This window comes from Ochotona princeps, chromosome 8 (genome assembly GCF_030435755.1).
Source record: "Ochotona princeps isolate mOchPri1 chromosome 8, mOchPri1.hap1, whole genome shotgun sequence".
NCBI lineage: Eukaryota > Metazoa > Chordata > Mammalia > Lagomorpha > Ochotonidae > Ochotona > Ochotona princeps.
The window spans coordinates 9,811,627-9,827,775 of NC_080839.1; the positions used below are offsets into that span (position 1 = coordinate 9,811,627).

At 47.7% G+C, this 16,149-nt stretch overlaps 1 protein-coding gene and 1 long non-coding RNA gene across 4 annotated transcripts in view; one reads left to right on the forward strand and one right to left on the reverse strand.

The window, feature by feature from the left end:
* Positions 1-11,903, forward strand: part of AFF3 (ALF transcription elongation factor 3) — a 564,045-nt gene extending 552,142 nt beyond the window's left edge. For 2 of the 3 annotated variants that reach the window (XM_058667512.1, XM_058667513.1), the window contains exons 21-25: positions 1,334-1,405; positions 2,867-2,960; positions 5,527-5,576; positions 5,685-5,908; positions 10,029-11,903. In XM_058667512.1, the coding sequence (XP_058523495.1) occupies positions 1,334-1,405; positions 2,867-2,960; positions 5,527-5,576; positions 5,685-5,908; positions 10,029-10,150 (562 nt within the window). In that variant the 3' untranslated portion in view covers positions 10,151-11,903. The remainder of the gene's footprint in view (positions 1-1,333; positions 1,406-2,866; positions 2,961-5,526; positions 5,577-5,684; positions 5,909-10,028) is intronic. The other variant, XM_058667514.1, reaches the window with a different exon arrangement.
* Positions 1-16,149, reverse strand: part of LOC131480968 (uncharacterized) — a 152,598-nt gene that overhangs the window by 83,851 nt on the left and 52,598 nt on the right. The window lies entirely within an intron of this gene.

Consider the following 16,149-nt stretch of genomic DNA (forward strand, 5'->3'; position numbering starts at 1 on the left):
TTCTTCACTCTGTCTTTCAAACAGAGGAAGAGAAAATGAGAAAGGCAAATGCACAAAGGGGTGAACTGTTAATTATCCCAGGTCATTGTACAATACCAGAGTAATCACTGTGAAAATGATGCCAAAAGATGCATCCCAAAACAGCACAGATGTGCCCTTCATGAAGATGACCGTATAATTTCTTGAGTGGTTTACAGTAAACTGGCCCACCATGCCAGGTGCCCTACTGTCTAGATTCAATCCTCAGAGCATTGCCACATGATCAGAAAAATTATTCTTATTTTATGAAGAAACGGATGCTTAAATATGTAAGTGCATTTATCTAACCTTTCATCACTAACAAATACCCATGGCTTGAACCTGGGTCTCTCTGACCAACACACACACTCCCTCAGCTCTCAGAGAGTCTACATGGAACTTGGTACTTCATTGGAGAGAGCAGTGGTCAGCCCCTGATCCAGGGAAATAAACGGGGGTTCAGTGCCATCCATAAAAGCCACTGGTGTGTCACAACACACATGTGTGCAACAGAGGCAGAGTAAAAAATACACCCAGGACACACAGCCCACTGTCCGAACAAGCAGTTTGCAGCAGAGGCAGAAGAGATCCATCTAAACGTCTGTGGGTCCCAGGGGTGAAAGCCCCAGAAGAATTGAACTTAACCTTCATCCATTAGCCACTCAGCTGTAAATCAACATTTGGAAAAACAGACCCATTAGCATATATGTGAATGGTTCTTGAGCTGGTGTCACTCCCAGCCAGCCACAACATTTGAACTTGTACTGTTAACAAGCAGAAAACGGGTGGATATCGTCAAAGCCATTTGGTTGTGGTCATCGCAATAACTTAATGCTTAGGAAAATGAAACCGTCTCAACTAGCTTTTCAGAAAAAAGTGACAAGAAGGACTGTGAGACTCTTAAGTATCAAGCAGGGAGAACAACCATCACAGGAAAGGTTTTGTTTAGATTTAAAATATTTATGTATTTTTCTTTATTTGAAAGGAAGCATGCTAGAAGGAAAAAGATGCCTTGCTCCTGCTAGTTCACTCCCCAGGTGCCCACAACAGCCAGGGCTGACTCTGGCAGCAGCCTGGATACTGGAGTTCTATCAAGATCCCCCACGTGGCGGACAGGAACCCACATTCTTGGGCCATCGTCCGTTGCATTCCTACGAGCATTGGCAGGAAGCTGGATCAAAGTGGAGGCAGGACTCGAACTCACGTGCAACATCCCAGGCAGCAGTTTAATGCACTACACCACGACACCCACCCAGAGAATGTTCTGTTTAGTAACAAAGTTTTTTTTTTTTCTTTTCTTTCTTTCTTTCTTTAGGTATGCTATGAGACTAAAAACCCACTCAGGCCCCAACGCCACTCCGGAGGACAAGCAGCTGGCTGCATTGTGGTGAGTGCATCATCTCAACTTCAAGTAGCGTCCCAGCCTCCTGTGTTATCACCAGGGAATCGGGAACTGACAGGCCTGTCTTCCGGGGCCTGAGGAAAGCCCTGTGCAGGACTGACAATCAGGGAGGTCCGACAGCATCCCTTGGCGCTATGCCGTGTTGTGATCTGAATTCAGAGGTTGAAAATGGACAGGTCTGTTACACCAGGCTACTTGTTTTCTGTATGTTAGTCATCTGAATGTGAGTGGGCTTTGGGGTTGAACATGCTGATTGCACGGGGATGAGTGTGACCGAAGCACGGTGGCGCGTGGACGTTCTCAGCACATATCTGGCAGAGAAATAGATCATCATACTTTGGTAATGAAAACCACATCATTCCAAACGTGTGTCTGTTCTCTGTGACGCCCATGGCAGTGGCTTTGTAATTAGAATCATAATTTTCCCTGTGGCATCTCCCTGGGACCTCGTCCCTCTCCTCCCCATGTCACAGGATATCTCTCTGTGACTTCCTTCTGTTTAAAAACAGAAGATTGTGGCCGAGAGAGAGGTTTGTGTTCTACTCTAGACTCTGACCTGCAAGTTAAGAGAAATCACATCAGGTCTCGGAAAGTCCATCAGCACTCACACATGAGTCTTTGCTTCCTGCTCGTCGACACATGGTGACATGTGGTGTGTGAGACCTTTTCCCTGGATGCCCCAGCACGCCAGTGCCAGATCTCAGTGAGAATAATAGCTACTGGGAAAGAGAGACTAGGTCTCAGGGAATGCTGTGTGTCTGCCTTGAAGTTCCACGTTGGGATTAATGACGCCCGTCGATGACTGCTGTCGAATTAGATACAATCCTAGTAGGTAAGGAAGAACCACGCAGAATATTGTAGGAAGTAGTGCGATGAGAACAGTTCTTAGGATAGTGTTATTATCATTTATAGGCAGTTCATGTCTGTGACTTGATTTGAATTCGATATGGGGGGGTTGTCTTTGTTGCCTATTCTAAATAAATCACACGTGGGTTTCAAATGTTTTTTGCCCCAAAACTAGTCTTTTTATTTTGTTTTATACACACTGTTGAAAGTATGAAAAAGCAAAAAGGAAACAAACAGTTGGAGGAGCTGCCTTGTGCCTCTGATGGGGAGAGACTGCCCTCTAGTGGTGAGAAGGGACAGCAGCCCAATCCAGCCACCCAACAAAGACTTAAAACTGACACCAAATGACCAGGCGGTCAGTCTATTCCTGAAGTACCTGCTTGGAATTTGGACTTGTGGTTCTTGGACGACGGGGGGGTGGGGTGGGGGTGGGAGGCAGGTTTCACAGACATATACATACTTAGAGAAGGATTCTAGGTGTGTAAACAAAGCGTAAGCAAGGAGTTGGAGCTGGCATTTCGCTTGTCCGTTTGAAGCCTTGTGCCTGAAGGACACGTTCGTTCTCTTCCTTAACGGCCCATTCCCCATTTTCTGCTGCAGTTATCGCTGTCTGGCTCTCCTGTACTGGCGGATGTTTCGCCTTAAAAGGGACCATGCTGTCAAGTATTCGAAAGCGCTCATCGACTACTTCAAGGTACTGTATGAACCGGCTTGTGTTCAGTTGTCTGTTGCAGGCATCCTGGAGAAGCCCGCTAGAAGTCCCTGCTCTGGAGCCGGTCCCTGTCACCCTCTGCTCCCCCAGCCAGCCCTTTGTCACACCCAGGAGCTTTGGGGTTCAGAGCATGGGCCATGAGAGGCTGTCTGATTCACCTGGCTACCTCCTTGTCCAATGACTTCTGTGGCCTAAGAGAAGGAAGGTTTGGGTACCCGTGGCGTGCTTCTCAAGAGCCGGCATTCTTTCCACTGGGAGAACTTTTCCAAAGAGCAAAGACCCTTCCCTGAGGCAGCTGGAAATCAAACCTGAGGTGAACCATTTGAGATGTCAGGGCCTCTCCTTCACCTAGAGAAAGGAGAAATGTGTGTCGTGCAGCCCAGCTGCCTGTGGCACGCCACGTCTCCAGATCCCTTCATCTCCAGCCCGTTTCCTGTTCTCTCTGGTGACCAGGCTGTTCTGGGCTCGCTGGCCCGTTGTCCACCCCAGAGCTGCCCCCCCACTTGTACCTGCAGAATCACCAAGTGCTGAGCCCATGGCCACTGTGCATCCCGATGACAAAGACTGGTGTTGACCCTTTTGGGGTTTAAGTCCTCTGAAGTCAAGATCAGTAATTTTCTGAAATTGAACATCAATGCACCTGCACTGAGAGATGTATGACAATCCAAAAAGATGCTTAATAGAAGAGGGAGCTGGGTTTTGGAAGTTGCAAAAGGTTGCAGTAGAACTTCGGAAGAATATCAGAAATGCTCAGCGTGCATAGGTGGTCCATGAGTGCACAGTGCTTGGGGAGCACTCCCCACCTCAGTGCACAGTGCTTGGGGAGCACCCCCCACGTCAGTGCACAGTGCTTGGGGAGCACTCCCCACCTCAGTGCACAGGGCTTGGGGAGCACTCCCCACCTCAGTGCACAGGGCTTGGGGAGCACTCCCCACCTCAGTGCACAGTGCTTGGGGAGCACTCCCCACGTCAGTGCACAGGGCTTGGGGAGCACTCCCCACCTCAGTGTGGCCCACGAGAGTTGTCTTTTCCCTTCATGAAAGGCTTGTGTTGAGTGTTACCTTTTTTTTAAGATCTATTGATTTTTATCAGAAAGTCAGATACACAGAAAGGAAGATCTTCCATTCACTGATTCATCCCCCAAGCAGCTGCAATGACCAGAGCTGTGCCAGACCGAAGCCAGGAGCCTGGAACTTCTTATGGTTCTCCTATGCAGCGCAGGGTCCTAAGGCTTTGGGCCCTCCTCCACTGCTTTCCCAGGCCACAGGCAGGGAGCTGGATGGGAAATGAGGCTGCTGGGATTAGAACCGGCGCCCATATGGGATCCCAGCGCATACAAAGTGAGGACTTAAGTAGCCGCTAGGCTACTGTGCTCAGCCCTTAGCGTTACTTTTAATTGGACTGGGATGAAGTATATCTATCTATGGTGTGCAGATGATGTTGTGAAACATGGGGAATGATGAAGTCAAGCTGATTAACACATCCGTCCCCTCACGCACTTTCCGTTTTGGTGATGGGGGTGCTTGAAGTACATTCTCAGAGTGGCCGTTCGAAACAGTAGTTAGGTCACAGCCTGTATTCCTGTCATCTCATGTCAGAGTGCCAGGTTCAAGCATCGGTTTTTCTGCCTGCAAGCCAGCTTACTGCCAACACACAGCTGGCAGGCAGCAGGTGGTGGCTGAGGTCCATGGCCTTGCCATTCATGGAGGAGTCCTGGATTCAGTTCTGGGCTCCTGGTGATGTGACTTGCAGTTCTGTCCAGCATCCTGTCTTGTGCCTCTGTGTCCTGACTGGCTGTGTCTTAACCCTTGCAGTCACACCGACACCAAAACCATAGCAAGCAGTCACTGCCTCAGAAGGTTCTTAGCCAGAGGAGCATGTTGCCTTGGGAGCCAAGTGGAGCCCATTTTCTTGTCTCTGGAAATCATCACAAACATCGTTTGCCCCCTTGACCATCCTATATGCTCCTGTCCAAAACTGCTCTAGAGCTGTCTGAGCTCAAGTGTGCTTTGCAAAAGACAAAATGCCTTCCTCCAGGTGGCCAGTGTGACACCTGCCTCACACAGTGCCACACCGTGAATCGATGTCTTTGGGTAGATCTGAATTTGTAGATATCCCATCTGATACAGAAACCTCAAATACGTACTTTCGGACTTCATAAAGGAGCACCATAGAGTTTGAGGGCTTAACTCTTTTCAGGCCTTCAGTAACCATGCATCAGTACCTTCTGCAAATAGTGCCTTCGCTTAAATAGCTAACGGTGTCTTTTTCAGAAAAAGGAAAAAAATTCGTGTGGTCCAGGAGTCCACACACTCTTGGGACTCTGCCCTCGTTTGGTGTTTGTCACACCCCTAAACCCCCAGCCTGTGCAGCAGTCACTTCCTGTAGCTGTCCTGCCTCACTCTGGGCGAGGAGCTGTGTCCTGGGACCTCCCCCATGCTGTTGCTATGATATCCTCAACCCTTCCTTCTCAGGTGACCAACAACTGTTGAGCTGTTGAAGCAGGGAGTCGTGTACTCAACTCCCCTGTCTTTTTTTTCCCCTGCAGAATTCATCGAAAGCTGCCCAGGCCCCGTCCCCGTGGGGGTCCAGTGGAAAGTAAGTTCCCTTCTCGTGAGCGGGCGTGGTGTGCAGGCCATGCATGCTGCCCTGCCGCACCTGCTCTGGGCCTCTCCACTCTGGTTTCTCTGCCTCTCCCCCCTCCAGGAGCACTGGAACCCCATCCCCCATGTCTCCCAACCCCTCTCCCACCAGCTCCGTGGGGTCTCAGGGCAGCCTGTCCAGCGCCAGCGCCCTGTCCCCGTCAACCATCATCAGCATCCCACAGCGCATCCACCAGATGGCAGCCAATCACGTCAGCATCACCAACAGCATCCTGCACAGCTACGACTACTGGGAGATGGCCGACAACTTGGCCAAGGAGAACAGAGGTGTGTGCGTCCCCGGGTGGCGAGAGGGTGCAGAGCTGGGTTCCGTAGCTGGAAAGACGGCCTGACCTGCTGGTGTGCCAGCTTTCCACAGGAGAGAGAGCAGCAGATGTCACCTGCTGTGTAACACCTTTCCTGACCTGTGCCCTCCCTGGAGGCCTCCGTGTCTTTCGCAAGTGTGCAGTGGCAGGTTTGGTACTGGTACAACTGAGGGATGATGCCATCACAGCTGTAGGCACAGCCAAACACACCTGGGTTTTCCCCTTTAGACCATAAGCGCCTTTGAAAAAAGGTGTCTTGCTCAGCTTTGGACTACTGCCACCTAGCGTAGTGCCTGGAACCCAATGGGAGCTCTGAGACGTTGAGTGAGTGAGTGAGTGAGTGAGCGAGCTCTTACCTAGCTGCTGCCAGGTAAAAAGAGGGTGCTTTACTTGCAGCTGTGAACTATATTTAGTTGTACTTGTTTTCATTTCATTTGAAAGATAGACTGAGGGCCTGGCGCCATGGCCTAGCAGCTAAAGTCCTCACCTTCAGTGCACCAGGATCCCATATGGGCACCGGTTCTAATCCCGGCAGCCCCGCTTCCCATCCAGCTCCCTGCTGTGGCCTAGGAAAGCAGTTGAGGACAGCCCAAAACCTTGGGACCCTGCACCCACGAGGGAGACCCAGAAGAGACTCCTGGCTCCTGGCTTCAGATTGTCTCAGCTCTAGCCGTTGCAGCGACTTGGGGAGTGAATCAGTGAATGAAAGCTCTTCCTCTCTATCTCTCCTCCTCTCTGTGTATCTGACTTTCAAATTTAAAAAAATCTTAAAAAGATAATTAAAATCACATTTTTACTAGTTATAAATGTAATTCATGCTTGTTATAGTTAAATTTGTAGAGTTTAGAAAACCACATAGAATTAACTTTTAGAGCCAGTGTTGTAGCGTATTGGGTTAAGCCTCTACCTCTGATGTTGACATCCCATGTTGGTGCTGGTTCATGTCCTGGCTGTCCCACTTTTGCCCCAACTCCCTGCTAATGTGCCTGCAAAAAAGGTAGCAGAAGATGACCCGACTCCTTGGGACCTACATGAAGACCTGAAAGAAGCTCCTGGCTCCTGGCTTCTGACTATCTCAGCTCTGGCTGTTGCAACCATTTGGGAAGTGAACCAGGGGGTGGAAGATCTGTCTCCTGTCTCTCCTCCTCTCTCTCTCTGTAACCCTGCCTTTCAAACAAAAATAAATAAATCTCAAAGAAAACATTAACTTTTTTAAGTTACCAGTAATCTTACCACCAAAAGTGTCCTCTGTTAACATTCTACCAGTTTCTTTCGGTCTTTTCTTCCGCAGATACACATTAATTATGCTTGCAAAAGTAAGGTCACCCCACATCTCTTTTGTTCCTTTAACACTCGTCAGACACTTCTCATGATGCTACTTCAGAAACGCCTTTCATGGAGCAGGTGTCCAGCATAGCAGTGACAACCCCGTGTCCCCAACGTCACAGTGCCTGGGTTCCACGCCTGCCTCTAGCCGCTCACTCCAGCTTCCTGTGAATGCAGAACCGGGGTGGGCAGCAGCGATGGCTCAAGTGAGGCGCCCCTCCCAGCTGCATGAGAGACCTGAATCCCGCTTCTGGCTCCTGGCTGCAGCCCCTACCATTGTGGACATTTGGGACAGGGACCAGGGAGTGCGGGAGCCTGCTCACTCTCTCACTGTCTCCCCCTCCCTTCCTCCCTCCATCCCTAGCTTCCTCCCTCCCTTTGTCTTCTTCCTTCTCCTCTATGTGGCTGAAAAATAACTACATAAAAATAGGCTAAGCCTATCCTTGATGATGACTCTTCAATGTTCTCTGATTACGATTAGGCAACACTCAAATGTTGTTACTCACACCATGTTCCTGTATTTCAACGGGTAGGCTGTTTCCCTTTTCTCCTGTGACAGTATTTTGTGTAGTAAATCAGGGCTATTTCTGATTGTTGTCTCAGGAGAAAGTTGGGAGAAAGTATAGGTTATTGAAGGATTTGCCTGAATGGCTGCGGTTAGCTAACCTCCTGAAAGATGACACCAGTTCGGCAGCAGGTGCAGTGTGCGCCTGAGCCCTCTTTGGGAGCCATTCATTGCCACCTGCGTTCCCCTGAGACGGTGACCTGGTGACCCTCCGAGGGCGAGAGCAGGGTGCCCACAAGGATCCAGTGGCCCAGGTGCGTCCCAGCAGCAACAGTGTTGTAAAAACCAGTGCCGAGCAGAGCAGCCTGGAAGTCTAGCAAGGATGCCGTAAGAGAGGAATGGGTGTGGAACAGTGTTTGCCAAAGCGCATGGTTTAGAGTGTCTGAAATGACCAGGGGAGTGGAACAGAGGGGACAGATACACAGAAATACACATGTGCAGGTTGGGGCGCCTGAGCAGGTCACGCCACATAGAGCTCAGTGCCAGGTGCCCAGGGTGCCCAGGGCAAGCTCAGCATTGTTCCCCCACCTGCCCTCCTTCCCTTCCCCCCGCTCCCCCAAGTGCTGCCAGACCCCTGCGTGCCTGTCTACCCAGCCACAGCCATGTGCAGTGTGGAGGCCTCCTTGGCCCTTCCCTTCTCCAGAACTGCATTCTGCATTTATGGGGGACTTTAGAAAGTTCATGGAAAACAGAATTAAAAGTGTGCTTGAGATCACATGTAGTTTCTTATAATCTCTATTCCTATGAAGTTTGTGAAGACCCTTTGCATAGATTTCAGAATTTTTTGCACCCACATATACTTAATTCAATTTCCCATGAACTTTTTTTTTTTGAGATAAAATTTGTCCTTTGAAAGGCAGAATGACAGAGAGAGAGAGAGAGAGCTTCCATCTGCTGGTTCACTCTCCAAATGGCTACAGCATCAGAGGCTGAGCCTGGTCAAATCCCGGAACCAGTTCCATCCAGGTCTTGCACATGGCTGGTAGAGACCCAAGCACTAGGGCCATCTGCTGCTTTCCCAAGCAGATTGGCAGGAAGTTGGTTCAGAAGTGGAGCAGCTGGGACCAAACCAACAGAATGGGGTGCTGGCATCATAAGGCCGTGGCTTGACTGAGCCACAACCTCAGCCCCTGTGTACAGTTTCTGACGTGTTCTCTCGTGTATGCACCTTTGAGGAGCTTAACCTAACTGCTGACTTCCGGAGAGTGTTACCCCGTGACCCCTGTGACTAGTGGCCATGTAAACATGCAGATTTTTTTAAAAAGATTTTATTTATTTTTATTGGAAAGTCAGATATACAGAGAGGAGAAGAGACAGAGAGTAAGATCTTCCATCTGCTGATTCACTCCCCAAGCGGCTGCAACAGCCAGAGCTGAGCCAATACAAAGCCAGGAGCCAGGAGCCTCTTCTGGGTCTCCCACGCGGGTGCAGGATCCCAAGCTCTAGGCCGTCCTTTACTGCTTTCCTAGGCCACAGCAGGGAACTGAATGGGAAGTGGGACGGCCGCCAGGATTAGAACCAGTGCCCATATGGGATCCTGAGGACTTTAGCCACTAGGCCATGGCACCAGGACCAAACATGCAGGTCTTTATCAGTCACTAAGCTGATCTTTCAGAGAAGAGAGCCTATCTGGGGTTCATCTGGGAATCCTCCCCAACGTGCCCCATCGCTACGCTGGGCCGAGTGCAGTGGCACATAATAAATGGTTAGTGAGAGAACAAATGCAGAGACTGTCCGGAAGCTAGGAGGCTCCTTCTGTTGGGATGTCTCAGGACCTAGCTCTGATGTGCCTGCAGGATCCCAGAGCTTCACCTGCTGGACTTGTTCTTAGGGCCCAGCACGTGCAGTGCCTGAGTACAGGGCAGGGGATGACCAGGCCATGTTGACAGCAGGGTGGGAGGTGTTACTGAACTGGAAGAATGCAGTCTGAGCATCAGGGTCCCCTTGGTAATTTGGCTAAGTTGATACTATTCATTTGAATTAGACATGCAGGTGGCAGCTCATTTATTCATGGGGATACGGGACGAGCACCCCACCGTTTGGTTTGGTTCTGTCCAAAGGGACGCTGAAGATGGCATGGCGAGTCCTTGGTCTCTGTAAAAAAACAAAAACAAAACTATGGAATTTTGTTCCTAAGTTGTTCACTCCGAGTGCAGACACGGCATTCCTGACAGTTTTCTCTGTCCCCTAGAATTCTTCAACGACCTGGATCTGCTCATGGGGCCTGTCACCCTGCACAGCAGCATGGAGCACCTGGTCCAGTATTCCCAGCAGGGCCTGCACTGGCTTCGGAACAGCACCCACCTGGCGTAGGGCCCTCACCCGGGAGCCGGACTGGGCTCTCGCCCGCCCCCCACGGACAGCTCACTGTTTCTGGACACTGTGCTACTGAAATTCGCAGCCACAGCAGTTAATCAAGTGGTGGTGAACATTTCCTCAGCATCAAGCAGCAGTTCCCCCCTCCCCAGGGCATGCGTGTTTGTATATGCAGGTGTGCAAGAAGGTGTGTGTGTGTGTGTGTGTGTGTGTGTGTGTGTGTGTGTGTAAGACACGGCTCTCCCACACTCTGTCTAGTTGTTGTAACCTCAGGCTAGACAAGGGAATCAGAGGTAGCTGATGGAAGGAAGTCTACCCATGCACACATGCACACGGTCACAAATACACACCTTCTGTTCCAGTGCTGAACCATTACTTCTTAGAAGTTCAACCAAAATCCCATGGTTAGGCAACCAGGTGCAATACGGCACACCCAGAGCTTGAGCGCCACTTCAGACAGAGCTAGCTCTTAGGCTGTAAATTACTTTCAGTGTTAATATGCTATTTCCCCCAATTTCTTTGATTGGCCTGTATTTGTGGGTAATGGAATAATGAAAACAGTTGGTTATTTTGATGCCAGACATTTACAGGGTTGCATGTGCCCAAACACCCCACCCTTCTCATAACCATTCCTCCCCCTTAGTCCCACATCATCGTTGGCTCCAAACAATCAAGTGATCTAATCCACAGCCTTCCCCGCCCCAGCCCAGACTAGTAGAGAAATGACCCCAGGATTGGATAAACACTCAGCGTCATTAGAAGTTGAGCAAACGTGAAAGCAGTGCGGACTCAGGAAGTGCAGGCTTCTGCACCTGTCACAGCAAGCCCTCCAGGCATAAGCCCCGCCTCCCTCCTGCCAGTGGACTCACTCAGTGGCTGGAAAGCCATGTGTGGTCTGCAAGCCAACATATTAGCAGTCTTCCCATGTCTCCGACAGCTTTCTTACCAATTTCCTTGGCCAAATGTGGACATGACCCAGGGTGTCCCTTCGCTAGGCGCCTGTGTCTGTCTCCCATCAGACCAAGTGCTAATCGCTGTCCTAATGCCACGTGCCTCCCTCACTCCCCCTGCAGGTTGTGCCTCAGCAGGCCTTTGATGCATTTGGGCTTGAGGGCTATTTTTCAGGCTTTGCTAAGCAAGCTGCTTGCAGTACAGGGGAAATTATTCCTACAGTGAGTGCAGTTCTGTTTGGGGGAGCAGGAACCAGTGTGTCTTGCTTATCTCATATGCATCCGATCTGTTTACCCCTCCCTTCCTTCTGTTCTTTTTTATGATTATTAAGTAAGTTTACATTTTACTTTTTTGATATCTTGTTTACATTTTTTGTCTGAAGTTTCTTTCTTTTATAATGTCTTGTCATACCCTAGATTTAGTCTTGTTAAATGTTATTTTGATGTAAAATAGTCACTTAAAATGACTTCCCAGTAGAGGGTGTATGTTACCACACTTTAAAACCAGAAATAATGTCCTTGAGGCCTCTTACTTGACAAAATTGCACCAGGATGGTCTGAGAAAGACATTGTGTGGGGCCAGCCACTTTCCAAGGCACTCGTGATGCATAATGTGTGTTTTCACTGATTGAGGTTTGTTTGCAGTGTTAACATTTTGGTCAGCTTGATCTGTGGGTGGAAAATACAATCGCCACCATTCACTAGTTTTAAGCACTGATTAAAAACTATATTAATGATTGAACCACTTTGGTAATTTGAAGTTAATTGAAAACTGAGCGAGTAAAGGGCTATGAAACTGGTATTTGTCTTTGGCCTCCAAACGTTGGGAAATGTGAAGTGTTTCCATTCTGCATGCTTCCGCCTAAGGTGGTTCTTCAGTCCCTTCGCTGATTGTCAGAATTCAGGACCCCATCTTGTGTGGGAGAGTTTGAATCGACTGAAGAAGTTGGAGTGGGTTGTTTTGTTTTTGTTTTCGTTTATAGCAGAATTGAAACTTTGTTCTACTTAACTTCTGGTGACTTCCTGTGAAACCTTCCAGCTGTCACATGGAGGGCTGACGTTGGCGGCCTCTCATGCATCCCCCAAAGAACTGCCCAGGTCCCACCCATCTTTAAGGTTGCAGTCCTGGATGTGCTTACCCACAAAGCCCTGCAGAGACAGGTGGGTGGCCTCTGGGTGGTTGTGTCGATGGTGTCTCTACACTCTGAGGACCCACGTGGTTCCCAGTCTGATTTCTTGAAACTGGCCATGTTGGGGGTATGCCATGCTGGGGCACTTCTCGAAAACTAGCCGCGCGGGGGGCTGGCCAGAGTGTGCAGGTCCTGGCAGTCTGCTTTCGCCATGGAGCTCGCTGGGCCAGTGGTTTCTGTTGGGTTTGTTGTAGATGATTCTGGACAGGAACCATCTTCTGATTTTTTGCTTATGAAAGTCACTCATCGCTCAATCTTTCTGTTTTTCTTTCCAAGTTCAAATATCCTTCTGGTGTTTTCTGTAATCAATGTCATACTTTCTCATCATATGAAGTCAAACACTTCAGAAGTGAAGAAGGTAAAATCTCTTACTCTGTGGTTGTTCCGTCTCCCCGAGACAAGTGCTCCCTGAAGGTTTGGTATATTTCCTTCCAACATCTCCTGCCTTTCAACCTGTGTTTGCTTTCACTTCTTTCCATCTGAGGGCTTATTCTTTCCTTAGACACCACACACCTATCCAGCTGACCTTCTCCTGCTGTGACCTGAGAGGATGCCCTCCTTTACAATAGGGTTAGAGTTATCTTTCAGAGAGAATAGTCCAGACATGTTCCTGACCAAAATCTGGCATCATTCCTACCCTCCACAGATCAGAACCTTGCTCAGAATTGTGCCCGAAGAGCAAAGTTAGAACACATTTCTGGGAACTTTGAAACAACATAAATGGAAGCTTAGACCAATTATATTGAGAGGAATGTACTGGAAAAATAATCTGAAGAGTTGACACTAGGTTGAACACGTGGAATGCAATGCAATGAGACTTTGTGCACTAAAACTCATCCTATGTACAACAATGATGTGTGTATTAATATATAAGTGATGTATACATTTCTGACACCCCATACATGATATACACAGTTTGTATAAATGCATACATTTAAAAATATATATGTACAATACAGCTAACACAAAACTGTAGTACGCCTGACAGATATAACTAGTGCCTAATCATGAGTATAAGTCACTGCGTGTTCTCATCACCTTGGAAGTGCAGTAATTGTTTAAAAATAAGAATCCATGCAGTCAACGTTATTTAAGAATCACATCTTTGAAACTGTGCAGTAGCATATACATATATATTTTTAAATAACATTTTTCACAGTTTTCCAGAGTTGCTGTTGAAATCTGTATCACCAAAACAAAAACAAAAACAAAAGCAAGATTTTTTTTAATGACGTAGATATCCTTCAGACCCAGTAATCTGTGTGTGCTTTCCTGTTTGTAGATACCCAAGAGACTTTAGCAGTCACCAGCCTTAATGCATGTACAGGATATTATTGTGACTTAATTTATCTTGCAGTTTTTAATCCATGTGAAATTGGGATTTATAAACGGGCTTGGATTAAATATGTCTGCCTTTCTAAGGTTGCAAATGTTACATTAAATGATTTATGTTGTACATGAGAGAAATCGAGTTGTACGTACAAAATAACCATGATTTTCTATGTATATTTTTCTAAGGAAACTGAAGAATCAAGATACATTCCTATCAGTACTGTGGCTTCCAGTTCATCATGCCTTGAAGAGTAACCTTGCTGTTTGACAAATGTTTTCAGTGTAGCACTCATGGCTTCTGGTGATTAAGTTTGGTATTTTTCATGGGGAAGGAAGTGTTTCACAGCAGTGGTTTCCTACTCACCCTTCCCATTTCTCAGTACTCACATGCACAGTCTCTGGTGTCCCGGGGAACGCCCAGTCGAGACCCTCCTGGTGACCATGGATGCCTGCTCAGCTACTGTTACACTCAGTGGTTCTTTAATGTCACCCATGAATTTCCAGACTTAAGTGTCAGACTTTTGCAACTCAAGCCGACATGACACAGTCACACTTGCAACATGTGAATGAGTCACATGAGAGAAACTCAAGCTAATGAAGATGGAAACATTACACCAGGGCCTTGGCGTGAGATAGTCTCCATGGGGCAGGATTTTTGTTGTTGGGAAATTCATTTTCACCCTTGTCCTTTTGCTTCTTCCCAAACTAAAGAAACAACAACAAAAACAAAAATGAGGATTTCATTTTGTCCACACCATGTCTCGAAGCTCATAAGCCCTGTCCTTTCCCCTCACTATACCATCATTTACAACTGAGGGTCAAGAGAGAAAAATGTCCAAAGAGTTTATTTCCTTTGGTGATTCCTTATTAATGGAACAGAGGGATGTGACCAAACCCTGACATAGGTCACCAAAGAGACCACCTCATTCCGAAGATGGCCAGGACAGGGCTGCTGGCTTTGCCTGGTCCAGGAGCCACTGAGCTGGGTATTCCAGAGGTGGAATACTGTCTTCACACAAGAATTTTTCTTGGGCAGTTTTGACTACTTCACAGCTAAAGCCTGTTTGTATCCAAATGATTATTTTTAAGAAGTAAGACTTTTTTTTATGAAATCTAGACCAACTAGCATCTTGGAAGACTTTTTTATGGGGAGGGAAACCATCCACATTTTCAATTATTTGAAGTCAGGGTTTGTTTTCTCATGTCTCTGTTCCCAGAAGAACACAGTTTTTTGGTATTATGACAACCAGGCGAATAGCATGAGACATGTTCAGATTTGAGATTTGTGTTCTTTGTCCAGATTTATTCTCTGTGTGTCATCAGAGGGGTTAATTTGCTTGGCATGAGGAAAATGATAAAACTCAAGTTCTCCAACTAATTATAGCTGACCATGGTTTTGGTTTCTATTATTTAATTGGCACTCTGAGGCAGCAGAGGGTAAGTTTGGGGTCAGCTGCTAGGGGATTGAAACAGCTCAAACAGTAATGGGAATCAGGGGATTAAATCCCAGTGCATTACTCTTTAAAATCCACCTCTTACAGCCACTTTCAAAGATAGGAGTGAATTCAAGGCCCTAGTTGCAAGTCAACAGAAATACTAGCATCTGTCTGTACGCATCAGAAACTGCTGATGGGGCCTGAGAAGTGGGTTGGAACCCTCAGAAGTACTTCCCAAGTTGTAGAAACTGATCGAGAAATGCTTCTACCAGACATGGCATCCATGGGACCAGTGAGGAGTATTTTCAGACAGTGCTGTTGGGACATGAAAATAATCAGGATATTCTAGTCTCCTTCTGATTTTCTAGGGCTTTTTCAGTTTTCCCTAGAACAAAGCTTCATTCTTTCCAGTATTTGTGATCTCTTTATTTCTAGTTTCCCAAATAAGCGAGAAGAGAATTTCTGCACGCTGAGGAGTGTTGATGGCAGTGCTTGACCTGAAAGAACACCGAGTCCCCTTTGTCACCTTCCTCCTAAAACACCCAGTGTCCATGCCTTGTTCTCAGCAGAGAGTATGTGCTTCGTGTTGCAGAAGCTGTTGTGGCACGGCCAGTTACCACTGAGACCCCGGTTAGTGGTGAGGTTGAAACATTGAGGCTCTAACTTCATGCAATGGACTGATTATTAACCCCTTGAAATTCCCAGGACGTTGAACTAACCCCAAAATGCTCTCCTCTTTGTGACTTGGCTTCATTGGGTGTTTTGCTCCTAAGTTCTGTATGAGCTCTGATGACTGAACTCTTAGCAGGGGTTATCAACATTGGTGTGGGGTGGGGGTTGGCGATACTTCGGGGATCCCAGTTTCAATAGGGGAGTTCACTGAGGCTAGGGAGGGCAGAAGAACTGGATGCCTAGACCCTCTTTCCCTTTGGTCTGCTGTACCTGAGCCTTGAAGAAAGTTCCTGGGCATGCTTCAGTTTCTTCCATGTGAACTCAATGACTCAACCACCCTGTTGAGCAAATATGAAGTTGGGATGAACATTTTGGAATGACTGCTGCGCTGTCACCCTCAGTAGAGAATACGCATT